We start from the raw sequence: 22952 nt of genomic DNA on the forward strand, positions 1-22952 counted from the left end.
ATCAATTATTTCTGATTTTCGTTGCAGAGAGAGACAAGAGATTTGAGGCGAATCCCAATCAAGTATTAAAGCCGAGTTGGACCCAGTTCGAGAGTCCAGTGGTCATCAAGTTGGGCAAGCTGACTCTCAGTTCATTATGGAAGGGTCAACTAGGAGTGATAGCCCTGTTCCTAGTCAGGTTGAAGAGGATGTACAAGCAGTGCATGCAGACCATTATTTGTCTGTGACAGAGGCTCTCAGATTAATAGATGTGGAGTTTGGCAATTCGCACCCCCTGGTAGATTGCGCAAATTTTGTGAAAATAGAAACTGTGCTTGAGCTAGTCATACTGGACAAATACAACTTATCCTATAAGTTAATTTTAATTAAAATCACAAAAGAAGAACATAGTAAGCTTTTGGTATGACAAGATAAAAGGGACATGAGATGAAATGAAAGGGGCACTGGAAAAGCATTACAGTGAAAAGCGTACTGTAGATTTTTACGCTTGAGAGTTTTTTCTCGCTAAGCAGGGTGTAGGTGGAACTATAGCCCAATGGGCTCCCAGAATTGACTAAAAGGGCACAGATTTATGGAACACTGTGGTACAAGGAGAAGTACCAGTAATTAGGGAATACCAAACTAGATTCATTCAAAAACTAGTTAAAGCTAGTTTTGAGCAAGGCTTACAAGATGACATAATCCAAAGCCTGATCAAAAGCTGGAGCATGCAAACATTAGAAAAGGCTATTGATATAGCAAGAGAGAATGAAACAGCTATCTTGTCTAACAGAGCTAACAACAAATGATGGCTTAAGCTAGATGACCAACTGAGTTTAGGTCGTAGCCAAGACCTCAAATACAGAGACAGCCAGCCAGAACATTTACAAAGAAATTTAATAAGTTACTCCTAGTACAGCTTTGAAAAGGTGGCATTAAATGTAGTAGGTCCACTACCACTCAAATAAAGAGAGCACAGGTATATACTTACCTGTCAACATCAACTGTCTAAATACCTGACAGCCAATGGTTACTCAGAAAACTGACATGGTAGCAAAAATGTTTGTAATGAATATAATTTGTATTTTTCTAATTCCAAGTACAATTTTGACAGATATGGACAGTAATTTTATGAGTCCAACCTTTAAGAAATTGTGTATAATTCTGATAATAGAAAAAGTCCATATAACAGCATTTTCACTGCAATCTAGTGGGAGTATCGAGAACGTACAAAGAACAATTACAGAATATCTTTGTGATTACATATGTCAAGATCAAAATGATTGGTATGAATACTTACCAACAGCTACTTTTGTGTACAATACGTCACGACACAGTAATACAGGGTTCACTCCGTATGAGTTAATATTTGCACATAAGGCAAATATACCCGGAGTTTTACAAACAAACCCAGAGGAGACCTACAATGAATATCAGAATGTAGTTGAGAAATTAACGCGTAGATTACAAGAAAACCATGAAATTGCACGAAAGACTTTAATTCACAGTAAAGAGAAAGAGAAGCAAAGGTATGATAAACAACAACATGAAGTAATCCTTCAGGTTAAGGGATGACACATTAAGGCATGGGAGGTCCAGGAAATCAGTTCCCCTTACTTGAGGACCATATGTAATGGAAAAAAATTGACAGAGTAAACTGTCTATTAAAAGTTAACAAAAGGGCAGAAATGAATAAGGTGCATAAAAATAGACTGAAGACATTTAAAATGGGCCACATTATGACAGAGATTTGGCCTTTTTTTTTTTTTTTTTTTTTTCTTTTTCGGTCACAGAGGCTCAACAGCCCCGTCGCCTTGATTGACGTTTAGAAATATCGGTGGTTGCTGTTAAGGTTAGTTTCAAAATACAAGGGCTGTATATAAAGTAGTGGCAACATAGTCCAGACACTCGCTGAAGATCGGACATGAGCAAATAGGATATGGGAGCGGTCAGGTGGCGCTGTTGTTGATGTGTAGTGTGCATTTGAGTGTTGTCGCTGTGTGGCATTGAAGTGAAAAGTGTTAATTTCATTGTTCAAAAGCATGTTTTCAAAAGGTGATCAGCGTTTGTGGATTAAAATCGAGGTTGCCCATGGCAAAAATGCATCAGAATGTTATCGAGGAATACGCGAAGCCCGTGGTGAGAATGTATTACTATACAGAACTGTTGCAGGATGGGTCAAGGCGTTTCGTGTGGGTCGGAATGAGACTGCGGATTTGCACCGCACAGGTCAGCCGCCCATTCCTCAAAATCAGATTGACATCGTGAGTGGTCTCATTTCTGCAGACCATCGATGGACTGCCTGGAAATTATCTGTGCAAAGTTTGGTTTCAGTCATCCAACAGTGTGGCACATAATGATAAAATGTCTTAACATACGGTAAGGATAACTGCATCTCACTGGTTCCACATCAACTCACTGATGTACAGAAATGGCACTGTTATGCAGGCTGGCATCCACCTGGACAGATACCACAAGGAAGGAGATGCATTTCTGCAGCGTATTGCAACCATTGATGAGACATGGGTACGAGCCTACGAGCCTGAATTAAAGAGTCGATCAAATGGATGGTGTCACCCAGGTTCGCCACGTCCACGGAAATTTTGACAGGAAGCCAGTTGAATGAGGTTTATTCTGATTGTGGCATACGACTATGAGGGTGTTCCTCTTACGCATGCTGTGCCTGAGGGACAAACCGTCAACAGTTACTACTACTGCCAATTTTTGGAGCGACATCTGTGTCCAGCTTTTCAGCCCCAACATCCACATTTATTGCGAGACAATCACCCTATTATGTTGCATGACAATGCAGGTTGCTATGTCGCAAACAATGTCAAGCTCTTATTGCAACGCTGGCACTGGGAGGTCTTGAGGTCTTGGAACACCCTCCGTACTCACCAGACATGAGTCCTTGTGACTTCAACCTGTTTCCAAAATTGAAGGAACCCCTTCGAGGTCATCAATTTCCTGATTTGGCATGCAGTAGGGCGCTCCATTGTTGTCATCAACAAAAAACGCCTTGCCAACCGTCCCCGATGGCTTCCCGACATTTGGCAAAAGGTAATAGACTACATTGAAAGAATGCAATGCAGTCGTACTTAATAGTTGTCCAAAAAAATATTACCGCTTAGGCCTATATGGTACTACATGACCTTACATCTTATATTTTTTTTCTTTTGTTGTAGACAAGATATGGCCCCACCCAACTTACTTTGGAAGAGAGAAGGAAGGTAACAGCTTGGATGAAAGTGTTTGGGTCAACCTCAATAGTATGAAAAACATTTAAGAAATGGTTTGAGAAGGATCCTCCAAGCCGTCTAACTATCTGTCGACTGCCCGAGACATTTGTATGCACCTGGTTTGTGACCAATGACTATAAAGGAAAGAACGGACGTCCATGAAATATTTGAATGGAAGATAACATTTAAAGTCGAGAATTTCATGTTTAGTCCGCATTGAATAGAGATTACAAAACAATGAAATAGATTGTACAACATCCACCTTTTCCACACAAGATATGTTGTTGATTCAAATTACAACCTCATTTATTTAAGGTACCGGTTTCAACATTAGACTTCATCATCAGCCAAGTAGGGTAATTATACAAAGACACATAGTAAAGTTTAAACACACAAAATTGACCCTCATAATTAAAACTGTCTATAACAAGTTAAAATACAAATCATAATAATGCTAAATGTCCAGGTTTGAATACACAATTTGTACAAGTTTAACAACTTGTTAGTCACAAATTAAAATTAAAAAAAGAAGCTGAGGAGCCTCGCAGAAAAACAAGTTCAAAGTCTTTGACACTCTTAAAAAAATTTTAATATAGATTTGGGTCCTTCATGCAGCACTGGTAGCTACAACATATGCAGAGAACAGTATGCTGAGTGCAATGCGGTAATAGGTTAAAAGAGTAGGTAATGTTCCTCTGTGAGCATAAAAATGACACTAAGTCAAATGGTAATATATATGAAAACTATCTTCATAAAATACGATGTTATGTTGTATTATACTGGAGTGAGTGGAACTTGTGTGGCCAGAACTGTGTGTTGAAGATGTTAAAGGCAAAGGTTCTCGATCCAATGCGGGCCTGTAGTATGAAAGATAAAAACGAGTTAAAACTCAGATAGTGGAAATGGGGCAAGAGAGTATACTTGGCTGATAATGACGTCCATGGATGTTGAAAGCGGTACCATAAATAAATGAGGTTGTAATTTTAATCAACAACACATCTTGTATTGAAAAGGTGGATCTTGTACAATCTAATTCATTGTTTTGGAAGATAACATCATAAATGTTCAAGGTACACTGATTAGGCGCCCAGGAAAGTCAACTATGAGATTAATATTGGAAACCGACATCGTACGGCCAAGCATTTTAAGAATTCTTCACCACGATCTGAGAATGAAGCCGTACCACATTCAGATCATACAGGACCTTTCTGACGCTGATAAAAGTGCTCGTGTACAAGCTGCAGAGGTGTTATTAGAGATGATGCACATAGACCCTAATGTTGTATTTTATATGTCAGATGAGGCCACATTTCATATCAGCGGCAACGTGAATATGCACAACTGCATCATCTGGAGTACAGAAAATTCCCATGTAGTATGAAAGACAAAAATTTTGATCCAAAATGTATGGTTAATGTATGGTGCAAAGTATTTCAAAGTTTGGAGTGCTTGGTCCATATTTTTTTAAGGATCAGATCGTAACAGGATGTGCTTACCTAGATATGTAGCGCCAGTATGTTGTTGATAATCTTCCCCTCTGGATCTTAACAACAGGTTACTTCTAGCAAGATGGTGCACCACCACATTTTACCTTAACGGTTCAACATTTCCTAGGTGAAACATTTGGCAAACAATGGATTGGAAGAGGTGGACCTGTGGCTTGGCCAGCAAGGTCACCAGATTTAATGCCATGTGATTTCTGGCTATGGGGAATGGTGAAGAAACGTGTGTATGCTACAAGACCTACTGACATTAATGACGTTAAAGAATGCATAACGACAGTTATCCTTTCTATACCTATGGCAATGTGTGAACAAGCTATGGACCGTATGGTGCAAATACTTTGCACATACACTGAGAACAAAGGAGTACAAGTTGAAGGAGTGTACTAGCTTTATTTGAAATTGTGTACATAGTGTGTTGTAATGTTATTCACATAAAAGTCAATCCCATATAAGTTGTAACGACTTTTTGGACAACCCTGTATTGCGTTTTATCAATACTGCCACTACTTGACTTCTGAATGTCCCGAAGCTGTAAAAGGTTTGGTAACGCAATGCACACTAAAGCTGTGAGGTGTGAGGCCATAGTCTAGCTGAACCCTCACAAATTTGGGAGATTGGAGCCATGGAACCCAATCTCCAATCTTTCCTAAGTCCATTAGGAGGAAAGAATACCTTAAGTAAACTGCAAACATATTACCTCACATTAAGAGAAGCAACCGTCAAAAATTTTAATTATAACCGAGGGAACCTAACAGTCGGCAATGAGTGTTGACCACATAACTCTAGGCCTAAATGAATGACCACATGCTTATGAATGAGTGAAGGCGAAAGCCAACAGCTGTTGACAATCAGATTGTTAGGAAAACGAAGGCAAAAGGCATTCAACCAGTGAGCTGAGTCCACGCCCCCTACAGTCAGATGTCTCAATGCTGCACCCTTGTAAGGAAGTAGATATAGTTGGTACGACAATGCTTTTGTAGTATTTCTTACTCAGTGTGAAACTGGTAGAAGATAATATTTTGAGATAGTGAGTTGCTTCAGTAGAGAAATATATTTGAATATTTGTCAGTTTAAGAAGAAGAATTTGAGTTTTGTAGAATATTGCAGGAATCTGAAGGCAAGTGATGGAACTTTGAAGATGAAGTATCCTAAACCTGATAGTCAGTGGTTCAATGTAGCAGGCCTTGATGATGATGATGATGATGATGATGATGATGATGATGATGATGATGATGATGATGATGATGATGATGATTAATCCAAAGACTTGAGTCTTTGTGAATGGGGTTTTCACTCCTCATAGGGTGATGTGACCTCACACACGTGTATACCGGATCAATGAAGCAACTTAGGGCCGGTTTCATCAACATGGGTTAAATCTTAACCCTGAGTTATACAGTTTTGACTCTGAATTTGATTATTCATTCTGTTTCTTCAAGGAGGGTTAATTTTAACTCTAGGTTAAGGCCGTAGTTAAGTTAACCTCTCCTTTCACCTGGGTTAAATTGTTAACATGAGGTTAAAAGCAATATGGCCACTATAAATCATGCATTTCATGCAGAGTTCCTTTATTTATGGTGTTCCTAACAGAATTAGTCCAAAATAAGAAGGAATGACTTAAAAAAACTATCTGAGGAACAATTTCTGAAGAGGTATAGACCGTCAAAAACTGTTATCAGTAGAGTCATCAATGAAATTTGTGAGAGCTTAGAATGTTAGGTTTATGGTCCACCCAAACAATACACATCACTTCACAAGTAAAAACTATTTAATATAAAAACATATTAAATATATTTTTGAGACATGTTTCGTCTCTATTTGAGACTTCTTCAGCCATAAAATCACGTGGTAGATTATAAAACTCATTGTTCAGATTTGAAAAAAAATGGAAGAACCCAATGCCTTTCTAAGAACTATTTGAGATACGCTAAAGATATAATATATATTGTACCCGTAAAAATGTGTTCATATCTTTAAGGCGCTTGATATTAAATGAACGAGCATGAGGCTTAATCTCGGTTGTGGCTTTATCATTGGAGCTGGTACAGAGAGAGGTATAGTTATCAAATTGAGAGATTATTTTGATAAATTGAGTTTATTGATCATCAAAAGCAAGTTCATATCACCTTCATACAGCAGCGTGGAAATGTCGTGGCTGGTTGGTACCTCCAAGTCCTGGGATGGTGCTGGACATCGACTGGGCAGGGACCACACCTGCTCGGATGAGGAGTTCTGGAACGTCTGGAGGTTCTGGAAGTGTCTCGACGTTCTGGAAGTCTCGACGTTCTGGAATGTCTCGAAGATTGGTACGCGTTCCTGGGTTCGATTCGAGACGTAATTCACACCTGAATTTCCTGTACGGCACTCCACACATTCAGGGCACTGTCTGAACAGATATGACTTTTTTAATTATGATTACTGCAAAAACGTTCTAGAATAATCACTCGAAGAACAAGTACTGGTAGAAATGCAAGTTCATAAGGCAAGCTCACTGTAAGTCAGGATGTTCTAGAGGATTACTGTTACTGCAGTCCCAAATGCATAGTTCTGAAGGTTTAAAACATATTGGCAATGAACTGAAGAAGTAGCACTCGGAAACTGTCCTGTTGCATTAATAAGCGAAGTGAATAGCCATTAAAGAAAATAATATTTGAAAGAAAAGTCTGACTTCATAAATTATGGATCACTCAAAATACTGGAAAGTTCTAGGCTTTAGGGAAATGCGATATGCGTATTCCGAATTATCACAGTCTTTAAGAATCAAAACATAAGTCCCTGTGCAGCACTTGGAAAGCATTGCATATTTCACAATTAAACGCAATGTTTAATGTCCCCTAAGTTCAATGTTCCAGAAATTGATTCAAAAATATAAGTTCGCGTAAGTTCAATGTGATACACAACACACGTGAAAATTCAATCGTCGTCGAATAAGTAAGTCCTTATGTGGCACTTCAAAAAAAACAAAGTTCCAATGTATAAAAATAACAAAGTTCCAATGTGCCGAAATGTTAAAGTCCCAACACGACACTCGAAGAAAATAAAGTTCCAACGTGTCGAAATGTTAAAGTCCCAACACGACACTCGAAGAAAATAAAGTTCCAACGTGTCGAAATGTTAAAGTCCCAACACGACACTCGAAGAAAATAAAGTTTCGATGACAATGTTCCAGTATGTCACCTTAAGAAAATAATAAAGTCTTATCGCGACACTTGGCGAAAATAACTAAGTTCCAATGAGACGCTTCAGAAAAAAAACAAAGTTATTATATGGCACTTTAAGAAAATATCAAAGTCCAATCACGACACACGACAAAAAAAACAAAGTCCCAATGTGTCAATATGACAAAGTTCCAATACGATGCTCGCAGAAAACGAAGTCCCATTCAGGCACTTCAAGAATATGGCAAAGTCCTGATACAACACTTAGAGAAATACCGAACTTGGATATCGCAGACTGTCGACTAGAAGTTCGACACACACAAGACTTCTCTTGTCACCCGTGTCACAGAGACGGCGGAGTGACAGACACTGAATTCGTAGGTCGGGTGGTCTTCCTTTTATACACGTTCGCATGGAAGTGTCTAGAACTCGGGCAATAACTACCCTTATAACTTCTATAATACTCGGTGGATTTTCTTGAAATCTGAACAGATGATGTCTATTGTAAGGGCCTTTAAGATGGCAGTGTCAAAATAGCGATAAATTAGCTCAAAGATGTACTTTTGAGGACGAGCTGGATCATTACCATATATGGTAGCGGAGAGCTGGCTTACGGCGGCCACGTCACTCGCTGGGTACGTCACTGCGTTCGGCGGGCTGCCTACCTTCCATCTCGCGCGAAGTTCAACAAACATACTTCGAACTTCTGTCGTAGCGGTGTTCCCGGTACAATATATTATTTACACAAATTGTCCTCACTTCTTTCAGAAACTTGTTACCTTCAATGTTAAAATTAGAAATATAACTTGAAATATGACGTGCCAGCCATAACACTCCGTAACGGAATACAATGTTCATTGTTGCTGTCCAGTAATTTAAAATGGAAGTTGCTTATGAACCGTTGAGAAAACACTGAAGACAAAATATACACATTATTTAATAAAGTAGTTTAACACTTCTTGCAAACAATCTTTCTTCAATGTTAAATTTGAATGACCTTACTTGAAAATGTTACAAGCAGTTTTGGTATCAGGTAGTTTCAGTGTGTTGACCGAGGGTGGTTGAAATTCTGGCCTCAGAATAGGTTGGGACCAAATCCACATCAGAACATTTAAAAACTTTAATTCGTATGGAGATTTCTTTCAAAAAGAAGCTATTCTGGTAGAAGAAATCTGAAGCCTTTTGAGATAGCCTGCCGTATGGCAAAGATCAGTGCTGCATGACCACCATATTCATGGCTTAAATCTTATGAATATTCCTTTAAAAAAAAGACAAGGTCTGGAAAGAAAGAGCTATAAAAATTAATGGGAAATTTAAGAAAAGAGATTCCGTCATGAATGCGTGACATAAAAGCTTACCATCAAATTCAGCTTAAGGACCGTAAGGACATTTGCACATCGCCACAAGAACCGAACATCACGGTGACATTAAAAAAAATAGGAGGACCTCAGGCAAAGAAGTAAATCCTAAGTGAATTTTAAGAAATCATATCATGACAAGAAGATCATATGATGTAGATGTAGATTCCCATAGGAAACCTAAAATATTTGTCCCGAATGAGTAAATTTATAATACCAATATAAATGGTCCGTTATTGGACATTATAAATTTTCCAGCTAACTCATTCTTGGTTGCCTGCGTTTCGCCCTCGTATGCTAAGTTAGGCTCGTCAGCTGGGACTTAGCACACCACCCAAGTCCCAGCTGACGAGCCTAACTTAACACACGAGGGCGAAACGCAGGCAACCAAGAATGAGTTAGCTGGAAAATTTATAATGTCCAATAATGGACCATTTATATTGGTATTAAGAAGATCATAACCATAAATTTTGTTATTATATGTAATTTAGTGTAATAATTATTCCAGCAACATTGTCTTTGTCTGTTATATGTGTTTTAGTTATCACATAATCTGTTAAATTTATTTGGTAAAGAAAAATGAAATTTATAGCTTATAACTGTCAAGTAATCAGTGATTCTAACCTCAAAATTCGTTATATAGTTGCAAGATGGCCTGTAACATTGGCAACGCTATTAAATTCCCCAGTTATTTTTTCCCCATGTGTTCTCCTTTTCTTTTAATTTTACACCGTCAGTCTTCTTGCATTCTATAATGCTTTAGTACTTCGTGGCTAATTCAATAAGTAATGTTTTTTTCTAAAGCTGGAAAAATTTGTGCCCCTATTTCTCTTCTCAACTACTTCTATTTTTTGATCACTGCAATTACTTCTATCACAATCATGAAAGAATAATATTTACCACGGAACTGAGGAAGGAAACAAAATACCCCACAAGAAATAAACAAAAGAACCACGCTAGAAGTGTGTTCATAATCTATGATTTTTAGTCACTGCCTCCTGGATCGGTACGGCAGCTGTTTCCGGGGAGGGTTAATACGGTGTTAGTAAACTTTCTGCCGAAATAGCTTGGTGAAATGCGTGACTCGTAAGAATGAGTTAAAATATTAACCCTAAGTTTAGAGTACATTTAACCCATGTTGATGAAACTGAGCCTCAATGAATTAATTTGTGAGAATGGATGCCTCACAGTGAAGATAGCTTTAATTGGTATTGTAGTGTTTGTACTTTAGGATGATGCCATCCTAAGACATTAGAATTTGTTGATTGATTAGTTAGTGTGCTGCTTACAGGGGAAGCAGCTACAGCGAGAGTGTTTTTCATTTATAGGTTATTCTATTGATGAGCAAGATGAGGAATCCCATATTGAAGATAGTTTGGATAATATCCATTGTTATTATAATGCTAATGAACGACCTGCATAAGCAGAAACGTATCAGGAAGGAGAAAAAGAAGAAAATTATAATGCTAACATTTAAAACTATTTAAGAAATTGGGAATGATATGGTGATGCCATTCATTGACATTGAAAAGGCATATGACAGTGTCCCCAGGGCTAAAGTTTGGGACAGTCTGGTGCAAAAAGGAATTGGACAGGGATTGATAAAAATGATCATGGCAATGTACAAGGAATGTTGTAGTTGCGTGCAAACACAAGTTGGCAGGACAAGCTGGTTCAAAATCACTGGTGGACTGAGACAGGGAAGTCTTCTATCACCAATCCTGTTTACAATAGTAATGGATGACATCATGAGAACAGCAAAAGCAACATATGGAAGAAGAGAAATGAACATCATGTTATTTGCAGACAATATTGTGATTTGAGGAGAAGAGGACATGAAGGTTCAAAAACAGTTGGATGTGGTGAATGGGAAGATGGAAGAATGTGGATTGAAAATAAGTATAGAAAAGAGTAGAATTCTTGTTATGACTAGAGGGGAGAAAGAAGGGAAAGGTCAGATTAGACTTGGAGATAAGCCACTGGAAGTAGTGGAGACGTTCAAATACATGGGGAGTGAATTAATGGAGAATGCTCGACTGGATGCTGAAATTAGTACGAGGGTTCAAGCTGGAAGCTGTTTCTATCATAGTGTAAGAAATATGTTATGGGACAAAGATGTGCCAAAGAAAGCAAAGGAAAATATGTACAAGATGTATTAGTACCCATAAAAACTTACGGAGCATAACCTTGGTCAATGACAAAGAAAGATGAGAGTCAAATACAGGCAGCTAAAATGAAGTTCTTGAGGAGTATGATACAGAAGAGTAGAAGAGACAAAATAAGGAATGAGAGAATCCGGGAAGAAACTGGAGTGGAAAAAAAAAGAATGATAGAATAGAGAAGAGCCGACTAAGATGGTTTGGATACAAAGCGAATGAGCAATGAAAGAATGCAAAAAAAATGACGGAAAAGCAAATGCAAGTAAGGAGAGGCCATGGATGACCACGATTGAGATTGAAGGACACAATCCAACGCAGTATTATAAAAGGAAACCTGGACTGGGACACAGTGTTGGAGGAGGAGTGGTGGAAAGACCGAAGATAGTGGAGAGGAACCCTATTTGCCCCTACCTGGTTATAGCTGGATAAAGGAAAATGAGTATGATGATGATGACTTGGGAAAGGATTAGATTTTCAGATCATGCCGTGTGAGAAAACAACAAGGATCAGGGAGACCTACAGTTATACGTGGTAGAATGGAAACTAGTTACTTGCATAAATTTTAGTAAGTTAAATAACGCATTTATTATACGAAAGAACATGAAAAAGACTCAAACATTATGTTATCAATTACCGCATGAATTAAATCACACCTGTCAGCAAGAAATACAATTAGAAGCCAGCCATTTACAAAAGACAAAGGAATTATGGGATGTAATAAAACAATTTATTAAAGATAGGGGTAGATGAGAGAAGCGAAGCTTATTTAATTTCACTGGAACTATATCAAAATTGTTATTCGGTACATTAGATCAGGAAGGTGCAAATTTCTATCAATGGAAAATATCAGATTTAGAAAAGGAACAACTATCAATGTTGAAAATAGCAAAGAAGCAGATGACAGTAGTAAAATCCACCCTACAATCAATGAATAGTACGATTTATGACATAATGGGCAATTAACTAAAATTGAGTAAGAAATTAGAGGAAAGAAAAGGGTTCTTGGAGCAAATGAAACAGGCCAATTAAGACAAGCATTCACATAGTTAGACATTGAAATTGCAATTAATAGACATTTGATTGAAATAGAGAATCTTATTTCACAATTATATGAACAATATCAATTAACAGCTACAGGAATAATGTATGCTTAAATGGGATTATTCATATGCAAATTTTGAGCCCTGTCAAGACCGTTAGATCCTTATAAGATCACAAGATCAATTTCCTCATGGAATGACCTTACCATCTGAACTGGGAATGACTCAAAAACATTTATTTTTTACTTTACAAAATAGCAAGCACCATCAATAAAACATATTGAATCCGATACCAATTATAAGTAGTGAAGGAGTATATGTGAATATTATTAGAATAGAAAAGGAATTTATTGACTTAGAGCAAGAATTGTACTCTTATGGAAGCAGAGAGCAGCTTAACGAATGTAAACAAATAGATGAGACTCAAAGTACAGTGGAACCTCGATTATCCGTTCCCAGAACCTATGTTTTTGTGGATCATGCGTTCAAATTACGTGGTCCCACGAGCATTGTAATTAAATCACATTGTAAAAATCCCACATTATCCGCTCCTTGAAGAAATGATTTCCCGGATCAACCGCCCAGAAATTTCAGTCCCATCAACGCTACATCCTCGATCAAGCGTTTTTCAATAAACTGCATCTCATGAAAGGACGACTATGGCATGTTTATGGATCTTGGTGTTAACGCCCCATCATTGCGATAATGGAAAAACGATCGGCAGTGAACTTGCATAAGGGACCATTTTAGCATCGAATTCGGGTGGTGCTGTTTAGAGAATCTCGGAAATTATAATGCAGAGAGTGAGCACAATAATTGTAAGGAGATACAGAGCATTTTGAGAGCTCTACTTGAAGATGGAACGAGTTTTGTCAAATGTTTGCACTTATAAATTGCCCACATTATGTCCAGCGTTAGATGTTTATATTTTTACTTTTTTCGGTTGTATTGCCGAACAGGTTTTCGGCACTTTCCTCAGGGCACTGTATAGCAGGAATCGAAACTGCTCCTTCTTAACACAAATCTTGCATAAATTTAGTATTTTAATATCGTATACAATTATGTTATCAAGACCACAACAGATGTTGCACCTTACATAAAAAAAGCCATGGGAGGTCTTGGGATTGCCTGTTACTGTTTTGGTCCTAATATAACACTGGGAATTTTACATTTTCATGTTAAAAGTCAAAAAACCGCAGTCATTTTATTTGCGCACTTTAAATGTAAATGGTTTGTATCGTTTCCAACTTGTACTGACATGTGCAGCGAGCGTGCTTTCCAGCTGAGCCCAAGGTCATGAATAACCATAATTTCTGAAGTTTTGATGATATTCTTTTCTCTTTCCAATTTGATTGGATTAGCGATGAGCAGAATTGAATATAATGCATTCGAGAACTTCTGAGAATCTATACTACCTTCGAAACCATGTTTTCGAATTCAACATAACCTTTAAAAGTCAACCAAATTATAATGGAAGATTAAGAAAAGAAGGGATTTTGTCATCATGCTGGGCGCTTTTACATCTAATGTGCTTTATTTTATTAGATGAAAGAATTAAAAACTACTTGTGGTCGATTGTCGTTTGGCTTGACGTTATTAGATTTTTCGAAGAGTTTGGCTAAACTAAGTTGCTGAACAGAAAGAAGTTTTCACGGGAAACTGACAAAGTTTTCCCTGTAAAACTGAATATAAATATAGATTTTGAACTTGCGTACCTGTAATTACTGTTTGATGCTAGTTTCGTGATCTAACTTCCCTGCCTCTTATCTGGAGGGCCCGGGTTCGATTCCCGGCCAGGTCAGGCATTTTTACCTGGATATAAGGGCTGGTTCCAGGTCCACTCAGCCTGCATGATTACCTTTAATTGAGGAGCTATCTAATGGTGAGATGGCGACCCCGGTCTAGAGGGCCAGGAATAATGGCCGAGAGGATTAGTCACACTGGCCATGCGTCACTTCGTAATTTGCAGGCCTTCGAGCTGAGCAGCGGTCGTTTGGCAGGGAAAGGCCCATTGGGGCTGTAGTTTGGTTTGGTTTAGGAGTGTTGTAAGATTATAGTTATACATATTTCATTTTTGTGATGTTTAGCCAAATTGTTAATGGCTTTTGTTCATTCCTGGATTTTCTGTTTTCCCGTGTTGTACGTTTTATTTTAATGGTTCCTCCAAAAATGGAGAATCGAAGTTCCACTGTATGTAGAACAGAATCTGTTTTGAAATTAGAACAAGGACAAAAAAAATGTGTAACTGGTTTAAAAAAGGAGCAAGTGTAAGACCAGAAAATTGTAACAAAGATATTAGGTAAATAAAGCAATTAATATGGTTACCCATATAGACAAATAAATATTTGTATTCAGCTCCTGAGTCTCCAAAGGTAGCAGTGGTATGTAAAAATAAAACGATACAGGAATCCTAACATTTTATGAGCAACGTACAGCCTACGGGCCAGATACTAAAGTCAGATCTACAAGGAGAATCAGTACTACTTTAAAAAAGACAAAGCTCCTAAAGGTGTACTGGAATATGAATGTTGTGAATACCTTAATACTAAAGTCATACTGCAGGATTTAAATTTAAAAGAGAACACACTGCATAGTCTCCTCACTCATGTAGATGATTTTAAACATGCAGGAAAGAGAGTAGAACTTGATAATAGATAAGGAAAATGAAATACATACTAATCAAATGTACTCTAATTTCAATATACATTAAGTGATTGTGTGGACAGTAGTAGCCTTAGTGGCTATATTGGCCATACTGACATATTGTAAATGTTATCCTAGTTTTCCTGGGTTGTATAAAAGAAGTATTGGGATCATGCTACTGGTTGCTGTACAAAGATTTATTTTAAATAAAATATAGTAAGTGACAGTAAAGCTGAAGCAAAGTTATGAGATGATGATTTAGTAGTACATTTTGAGAGGACTCAAACAATCGAGAGTCGAGTCAGTTTTCACAAGATAGATTTTCTTGATGACATATCAGAGATTACCAAAAGGGATGGAGTGCAAGCACCCCATAGTGTAAGATCACGCAACAAGATAAAATTAGAAACTAGATTTTTCCACTAAGAATTAAAACACCCCACAATGAATAGAAAAGAGACAAGAGTAATGTGTAGATTTTCAAAGCAAATACTGTTAATATACCCTAAATCATTCAACAGGGAAAGAGTATAACAGAGGTGTCTGCATCAAAAGGACACACACGCTTCTTTACTGGTAGGGGAGGTGTCATGACCGCGAGTCAAAACGCGACCTTCCATCCTTTATTGCAGAACGAACCGGCTCGAGCAAGCTTCGAACCCACGACCTCCGAGAGAGAAAGGTCTTGCAAATTGTAATTAAATAATAAAACACCGTGCCTCAAGTGTTGGTGTAGTGAGCAAGTTTGTGGCAATCTTGTTGGAGTATAACAGAGCATTATTTAATGCATAAAAATTGAGCATAAAACAAAGCCTCAGTAGAAACAGAAGTCCAGTGTTGTGTGAAACATGGTGAAGTATTGTGACAGCATGTAGCAGATGCCAACTTGTAGGCAGGGTCGACTTCGTCACGTAGAACCATGAGTAAAAATGCAATATTATGGCGCCGTAGAAACATGATTTGTTCAATAGGCTTCTAGAACAAACCACACCCTTAGACAGAGGAAGAACCACAAGGTCCAAGCAGATCTCTGTACACCAGTCATACGTAAGAGCAGGATAGTTATTTCCGAAGAATGGTGGTAACTTCAAGAAGTGATGGATACTCGCACAAAAACTCAAGTTTTGGGGCACGCATGGAAATTTCGAGATCTTTGGTGAGAGAATGAAGTCTGCACAGGGGATTCTCCACAAGAAGTGTCAGAGTTAAAACCATGCCAGAAAGCTAGTAAGGGTCGCGAGAGAATGAAAATGAAAACCTACAATCTGTTTTTCCAGTCCTTGACCAGGTCAGGGTTGTAATAGATGAACTATATATAGGCTATTATTACAATGGGGGTCGCCACTCCCAAGGTGATTATTAATGACTGACAAATGCTATGAAATGATAATGGAGAGTGTTGCTGGAATAAAACGTGACAGGGAAAACCGGATTACCCGGAGAAAAACCTGTCCCGCCTCCGCTTTGTCCAGCACAAATCTTTGCGAGAAAATATTCTGTTATAATTCAGCAGGGCCACAAACGGCAGTTGAGACAGGGAATTTTGAGAGAGCGTTTGCAGGCAAAGACAGTCCAAAGAGTAGCAATATTCTTCAAGTTTGAGAACATCAGAGGTGGTGTAAGAACCACTACGGTGCTCAATTTATAAGCAGGAATAGACTCAGTGGAAAAAGGATCTTAAATAAAAGACAGTCTTCAACCTTTAAACTTGAAGTTTAGTCTTGGAGAGGTTGAGAGTTCGAGTTTGTGGGTCTGCATTATTCTTCTTGAAAGTCAACCCGAGTTCCAGTACAGAAGAGAGAAAAGAGAAGAAAGATGTCCTCTAAGCTAAGTATTAACTGTATTTCATGCACTTAAGGTTTTCTAATTATTATGGTTCAAGAGATTTAAAAAGGGAACTGAAAGACTTTGTTAATTCATGAAGTTTTTGAGAATTCACAACTTCCCTCAAACTCGGTTACATTTAGGAGGTGACTATTGTATGTTGTAATATAATTGTAAATATTGCTGATTAACTACAGATAGAAAGAGGTATTTAATTAATTTCAGGTCAATCTGATTATCTTTAACTTAACCTAGAATTAAACCCAAGTCACCAATGCTTAGAATCACAAGGAAAAAAAAAAGAAAAAAAAGTTTCTAGGAGATCTTCTTTCTTCGATTTTGACCCTCTAAGGACCATGGAAAGCAACCCTGTGCATTCATCTTAATTCTTCTTTTGGGGGCCGAAGACCTTTGATGTTAGGCCCCTTAAAACAACAAGCATAATCATCATCATCATAAGTCTCATTTTCTTGACTTCCAAAAGTTCTTCATCCTTTCACTTTGCTGTTTCCTCCTCTCTTGTGTCCAGGTGTTATTATTACCTTTCCTCTTTTCCTTCTCCTGGAAACCCTTAAAATTTTGTATCAACCTTCTGAAAGTTGTTCTGTCTAGTATTACATCGTCTGTTATTCCATCTCTGTCATTTTGATGGACTTTATATACTTAATATTTAACAATGTTGCACATAAGTAAGATTCCTTACATACGATTTTGTCCCGTAATTGCAAATGTTTTTTGAGATAATAAAGTGAATGCACAATCATCTATACCATCGCATTTCTTTAAATCTACCTCTTTCTTTTTCTTTTCATTATATGTATAAAGTAAGCATGCATGTATGACGTAAATATTGTTCAGATTGATCTTGATTTACTACTTTCCTCCAATTGTTTTACTCTCTTTGGCTGGAGGTACTGCGGAAATGAATGCCGAAGAGGCACTCTTCTTCCTCCTTTACTTCCATTTCCTTGAAAAGTCAGTGTCAAACAAAACTCGTGGATACAGTCTCTTTTTACTCTTAAGTACACAATAAAATATAACTTCAATTTATATTTGATAAGTGCTTACCTCTATAGTGGTTGGCTTTATCATTCTACGGTCATAAAGCCGTATATAAGGATCATTTGCTCCAACAGCAAGTAATTCTGGACGTTGAGGGTTAATGGCAAGGCACTTGGCCTCTGCATAGCGACCCATGTGGTTCAGCAGATTGATCAAGACATTATTCACCTCCCGGGGGCACGAGTGTGGAGTACGCAGATCAAATTGCCTGTTAATGAGATTTAAATTCATATTACTAAAATGTTCCTCAATACCACTGAGTATGGAATATATACTGCAAATAAACCCTGAATTTCTGATTTGATCCTAGGTGTTATATCATTTTAGCACTTTCTTAAACACTTGTTTAGCATGCACATTATGTATACTAGCCAATCATCATCATCATCATCATCATCATCATCATCACCACCACCACCACCACCACCTATCCCTCTCCAGCTCCTGCTTGCTACCTGCTTCTACCCAAAACATAACAGATGAAAACACTGCAAATGCTAACAGGTAGAATGGTAGAAAGAAACTTGTAATGAGGAGATAAGGCTATTAAGAATCAACCTGATGGATGGCGCTGCGCATATGAACCAGCTTTGCTGGAGGAGGGTTACCTAGGAGAACAACAGACTCGGCCACAGAAGGTAGTTTTACATTGGGATTTTATTTTATGGATGATTTTGTTGACCATTTCTTTGCTAAAACTAAATTAATCAAAACAGCCAAACCGAAAAAAGATTATGTCCTATTTACCTTCAACAATATATATACTATAACTAATATCTTTAAGAAGCACAACCTGAAAATAGCATTCAAAACCACACACAACAGCACCAACACTATACACAACACCAAAACAGTCAATAATAATAATAAATACAACCAATCAGGTGTCTACCGCATCAAATGTAACAACTGTGACACAAGCTACATTGGACGTACAGGCAGAAACTTCAGCGTCCGTTATAATGAACATATAAATGCAGTAAAGCAAAACCATTTCTCATCAATAGGCCAACATGTAGAAGAATCTAAGCACAACTTCACAGACATCAATAATGACATGATGATATTAAACATAAACTCTAAGGGCCCCCTGCTCAACATAACCGAAGATTTCTATATTTCTTTGGATCAATACGCTAACCCCAATCATAACATTAACGATATTACAGAGAAAACCAGTATCATCTTTGACAAAGTCATTCCTGCAATAAAAAATGACTATCTCAAATTAGTAAACACAGGTCATAACAAACCGACGAATCACAAACCTAACCCCGTCCATACCTTCACAATAGCCACACCTCCATCCCCTCCACCAACATCCCTCCACACAGCTAACATGAGCCCCAGACGTACTCGTAGCAGAACACAACAAATCTCCAAACCTATCGGTACACAACCTCCACAGCAACAACAGTAAGTACTCTTTTCATTTCACACATACATCCAGGCATTCCTTCATACATACGCTATACTCATATTAGCTTTTCTTTACAGATAACAACCATATAACGTGCATAGACGAGAGAAGTGTCACCACCAACTGCTCTAAAATTAAACCCTATCTTGCTGTATATATAAATCTTACCTGACTACATCAACAGTTGAATTGCACAGTACTCAATTTTCAAATTTTAATGACAAGAGTTCTTATAACATACTAATACAAAGTATATCAGCCATAGGACATTCTCGATATTCACCTAATACAACTTAATCAACACAAGAACTACAAGAGGATTGAAGAATGAATGCAACGCAACATGAACTCAAATTTTAATAGACGTTTTTAAAATGTACCATGTTTTAATGTGTTTAATGTGCTATATTTTTTAGTGTCTTATGATGTGGCATATATATTTTAATGTGTTCATGTACTCATGTCCATGCTCAATCAATAGGTTCTAGTTTATTCCAACCATCACCACTTTTAATCAGAGATGTTTTAACGCAACATACTGCAATATATTTTACTTCCATTTTTCATTAGACATCCGGATGCTCTTATGTAACAGCTTTGTAATTTTGTCTAATGACTGTAAAATTGTGTGCTAGCTGATGATGGCCAAGATAGGCCGAAACCGGTACTAGTGCAATAATTAATTCACAATAAATGTATTGATCGGTGGAACATTTTTCTTGTCTATTACATTGAATCCAATCAATACGGAATATGAAACTTATAAATAATAATAATAATAATAATAATAATAATAATAATAATAATAATAATAATAATAATAATAATAATAATAATAATAATAATAATAATAATAATTAACAACTGCTATCGGCCACGTTATTTACGCATTTATTACGAAAATGTGTTATCCTCTTTCATTTCGAATTTTCTTTAGAGAACAGCAGTCGACGGGTATTAGTAATCAATTTCAACATCGCCTTCGAATGTCGACGAGAGAGCTCGCAAATGCACAAAGTGAGAAAACTATACCGTACCGAAGATGATCGATTGCATTTTGTTGCAAACGTTTCAGTTTTCTTATTCAAATGGCGTTACCTATCCAAACTTAACCGTACTATACGTATGATGAAAACACACTTCAAGTGCCAGTAGAGAAATGATAACTTCCTCGCTATACATTTTCATAATAGCCATTCCGTATAATATATAATTTCGTGTGGCTATTTCTAGCCGAGTGTAGCCCTTGTAAGACAGACCCTCCGATGAGGGTGGGCGGCATCTGCCACGTGTAAGTAACTACGTGTTATTGTGGTGGAGGATAGTGTTATGTGTGGTGTGAGAGTTGCAGGGATGTTGGGGACAGCACAAACACCCAGTCCCCGGGCCATTGGAATTAACCAATGAAGGTTAAAATCCTCGACCCGGCCGGGAATCGAACCCGGGACCCTCTGAACCGAAGGCCAGTACGCTGACCATTCAGCCAACAAGTCGGACAGCCTTTCCGTAATTTAACCAGATGCGAGAAAATATAAACTAACACCTGAAATCAACTAAGCACTCTGCCATATCTCGAGGTGTATCCCATTCTTACTTAATTGCAGTATTTAGCCTCAAAATTAAGCAGTCGTTTAGTCAGCCTTAATTTTTAACGAGTTAACAACCGTTATCGGATACATTATTTACGCATTTATTACGAAAATATGTTCTCTTTCATTTCGAATTTTCTTTACGGAACAGCAATCTCTGGGTATTACTAATCGACTCCGACATCGCCTTCGAATGTCGACGAGAGAACTCGCTAGTGCACATAGCGAGGAAACGATACCGAAGGTAATCGATTGCATACAATATCATCGCTGAGGTGCATAAATATCAGTAACAGAAAAATCGTGCGCGCTTAATCGCTCGTAATAACGGATGCGTCAGTGATGGGACTCTCGCTGTAACCGAAGGATGATACACAGTTTAATATAGGAATATTGAAGGGACAGAAAACAATTGTCGCTATAGCGGATTTCTCGTTATATGCCGTACTCGCTATAGCGGACTTCTACAGTATATAAAATTAAGAGTTTCATCTTTACATTGCTCAGAATTTAAAAAGAATGGTATTTCTGTATCAGTCGTGTACACAGTAATAAGGAAATGCAAGTTTTACTTTTCTGTAATTTCTGTCTGTCTGTCTGTCTGTATGCATCACGAGAAAACCGCTGAAGGGAATTTAATGAAAAATCTGTATGTAAAGTCGGGGAATGAGCCACTCGCTATGATATTAATGAATTTGTATTTTTGTTTCTAAGTCCATATCAACGCTGAGCCATGAGAAAATGGGTAAACAGAATTTAGTGAAAATCGGTATATAGAGTCGGGGAATAAGAAACTACAGTCTAAGCTATAAACAATGTTATTCATCCTGGATGAAATGGTAGTTTAGGGGAAGGCGCCTAAAATTCAATTCTTAAATATCGTACCTATGTTATTGGTCCTATCGAAAAGTGCTACATAACAGAATTTACAGAGAATATAATTTGCTTACAATATTGTGATTTTTATTCCACCTTTTCAATACAATTGGTTTTATGTTGTTAGATCATAATGCTACAACACTATTTTATAGGGACATGTTTCGCTTGAATTTCAAGCATCCTCAGCCTATATAATCATCTCAAATTTTTCACAAATTTGTGCTTAATTATAATTCTAAAATTAAGTAATAAAATATATAAACATAGGAATTTATGAACACATTAATAGTTTAACAATATGAATGACTATACTAAAACTGGAATAACCGTTAATTCTAAAGATATTGACGTCCAAAACACAGTATCTTCAAATGTTGAAAATTTGGCTAAAATTGTTTTCCCAAAGTTCTAGTTTATTAAAAACAATTGTAATTTGACTTCTATGTTAAAATTTGAGTCGTAATTATAGTGAAGTAGATGTTGATTCCCCATAGGGAATTATAAATTTTCCAGCGTCTTGGGTAGTGTGCTAAGTCCCAACTGACGAGCCTAACTTAGCACATGAGGGCGAAACGCAGGCAACCAAGAATGAGTTAGCTGGAAAATTTATAATGTCCAATAACGGACCATTATATTGGTATCGTAATTATAGTTAAAACTTATTGGTGTCTGAAGATTAAAATCTTGGATACGTTGGAATTCAGCTTCAAGTTTTAATTTTGAGCCTTGCTACTGTAATTTAATAGTTTTGAACAGTAAAATGTTGAATTAGTTTCATCGAACTAGTCTTGTTTTTAAGATCAGATTTTCAATTGGTAGTAGTTTGTATTTATGAGGGTTTTAGTCAAAAGGGACGTCATTCCAAAATCTTGAGGAGTTGATTTCTTTCTTTCATAATATTTGAATGATGGTGCATCTGTAACATAGGAAATTTAGGTGAGTAATGTTGGTGTTATTGTGCTTTTACAGTGACCTGATGGTATGTATTCACTTACCCCTTTGACTGCTACTACAAAACCTTGTGGACTTTGTTACATTACGGTGACTGTTATCTGTTGTGGTTCTACTCCTTGTGTTATATGTATAGAAAAGCTGTT

General features: G+C 37.3%; 1 protein-coding gene across 1 annotated transcript in view; it reads right to left on the reverse strand.

Moving 5' to 3' along the window:
• The window catches only part of adp (adipose), a 177993-nt gene that overhangs the window by 123764 nt on the left and 31277 nt on the right, over nt 1–22952 (reverse strand). The window contains exon 6 of the mRNA XM_067138475.2: nt 17974–18175. Coding sequence (XP_066994576.2) covers nt 17974–18175 — 202 coding nt within the window. The remainder of the gene's footprint in view (nt 1–17973; nt 18176–22952) is intronic.

This window comes from Anabrus simplex, chromosome 1 (genome assembly GCF_040414725.1).
Source record: "Anabrus simplex isolate iqAnaSimp1 chromosome 1, ASM4041472v1, whole genome shotgun sequence".
In the NCBI taxonomy this organism is placed as follows: Eukaryota; Metazoa; Arthropoda; class Insecta; order Orthoptera; family Tettigoniidae; genus Anabrus; species Anabrus simplex.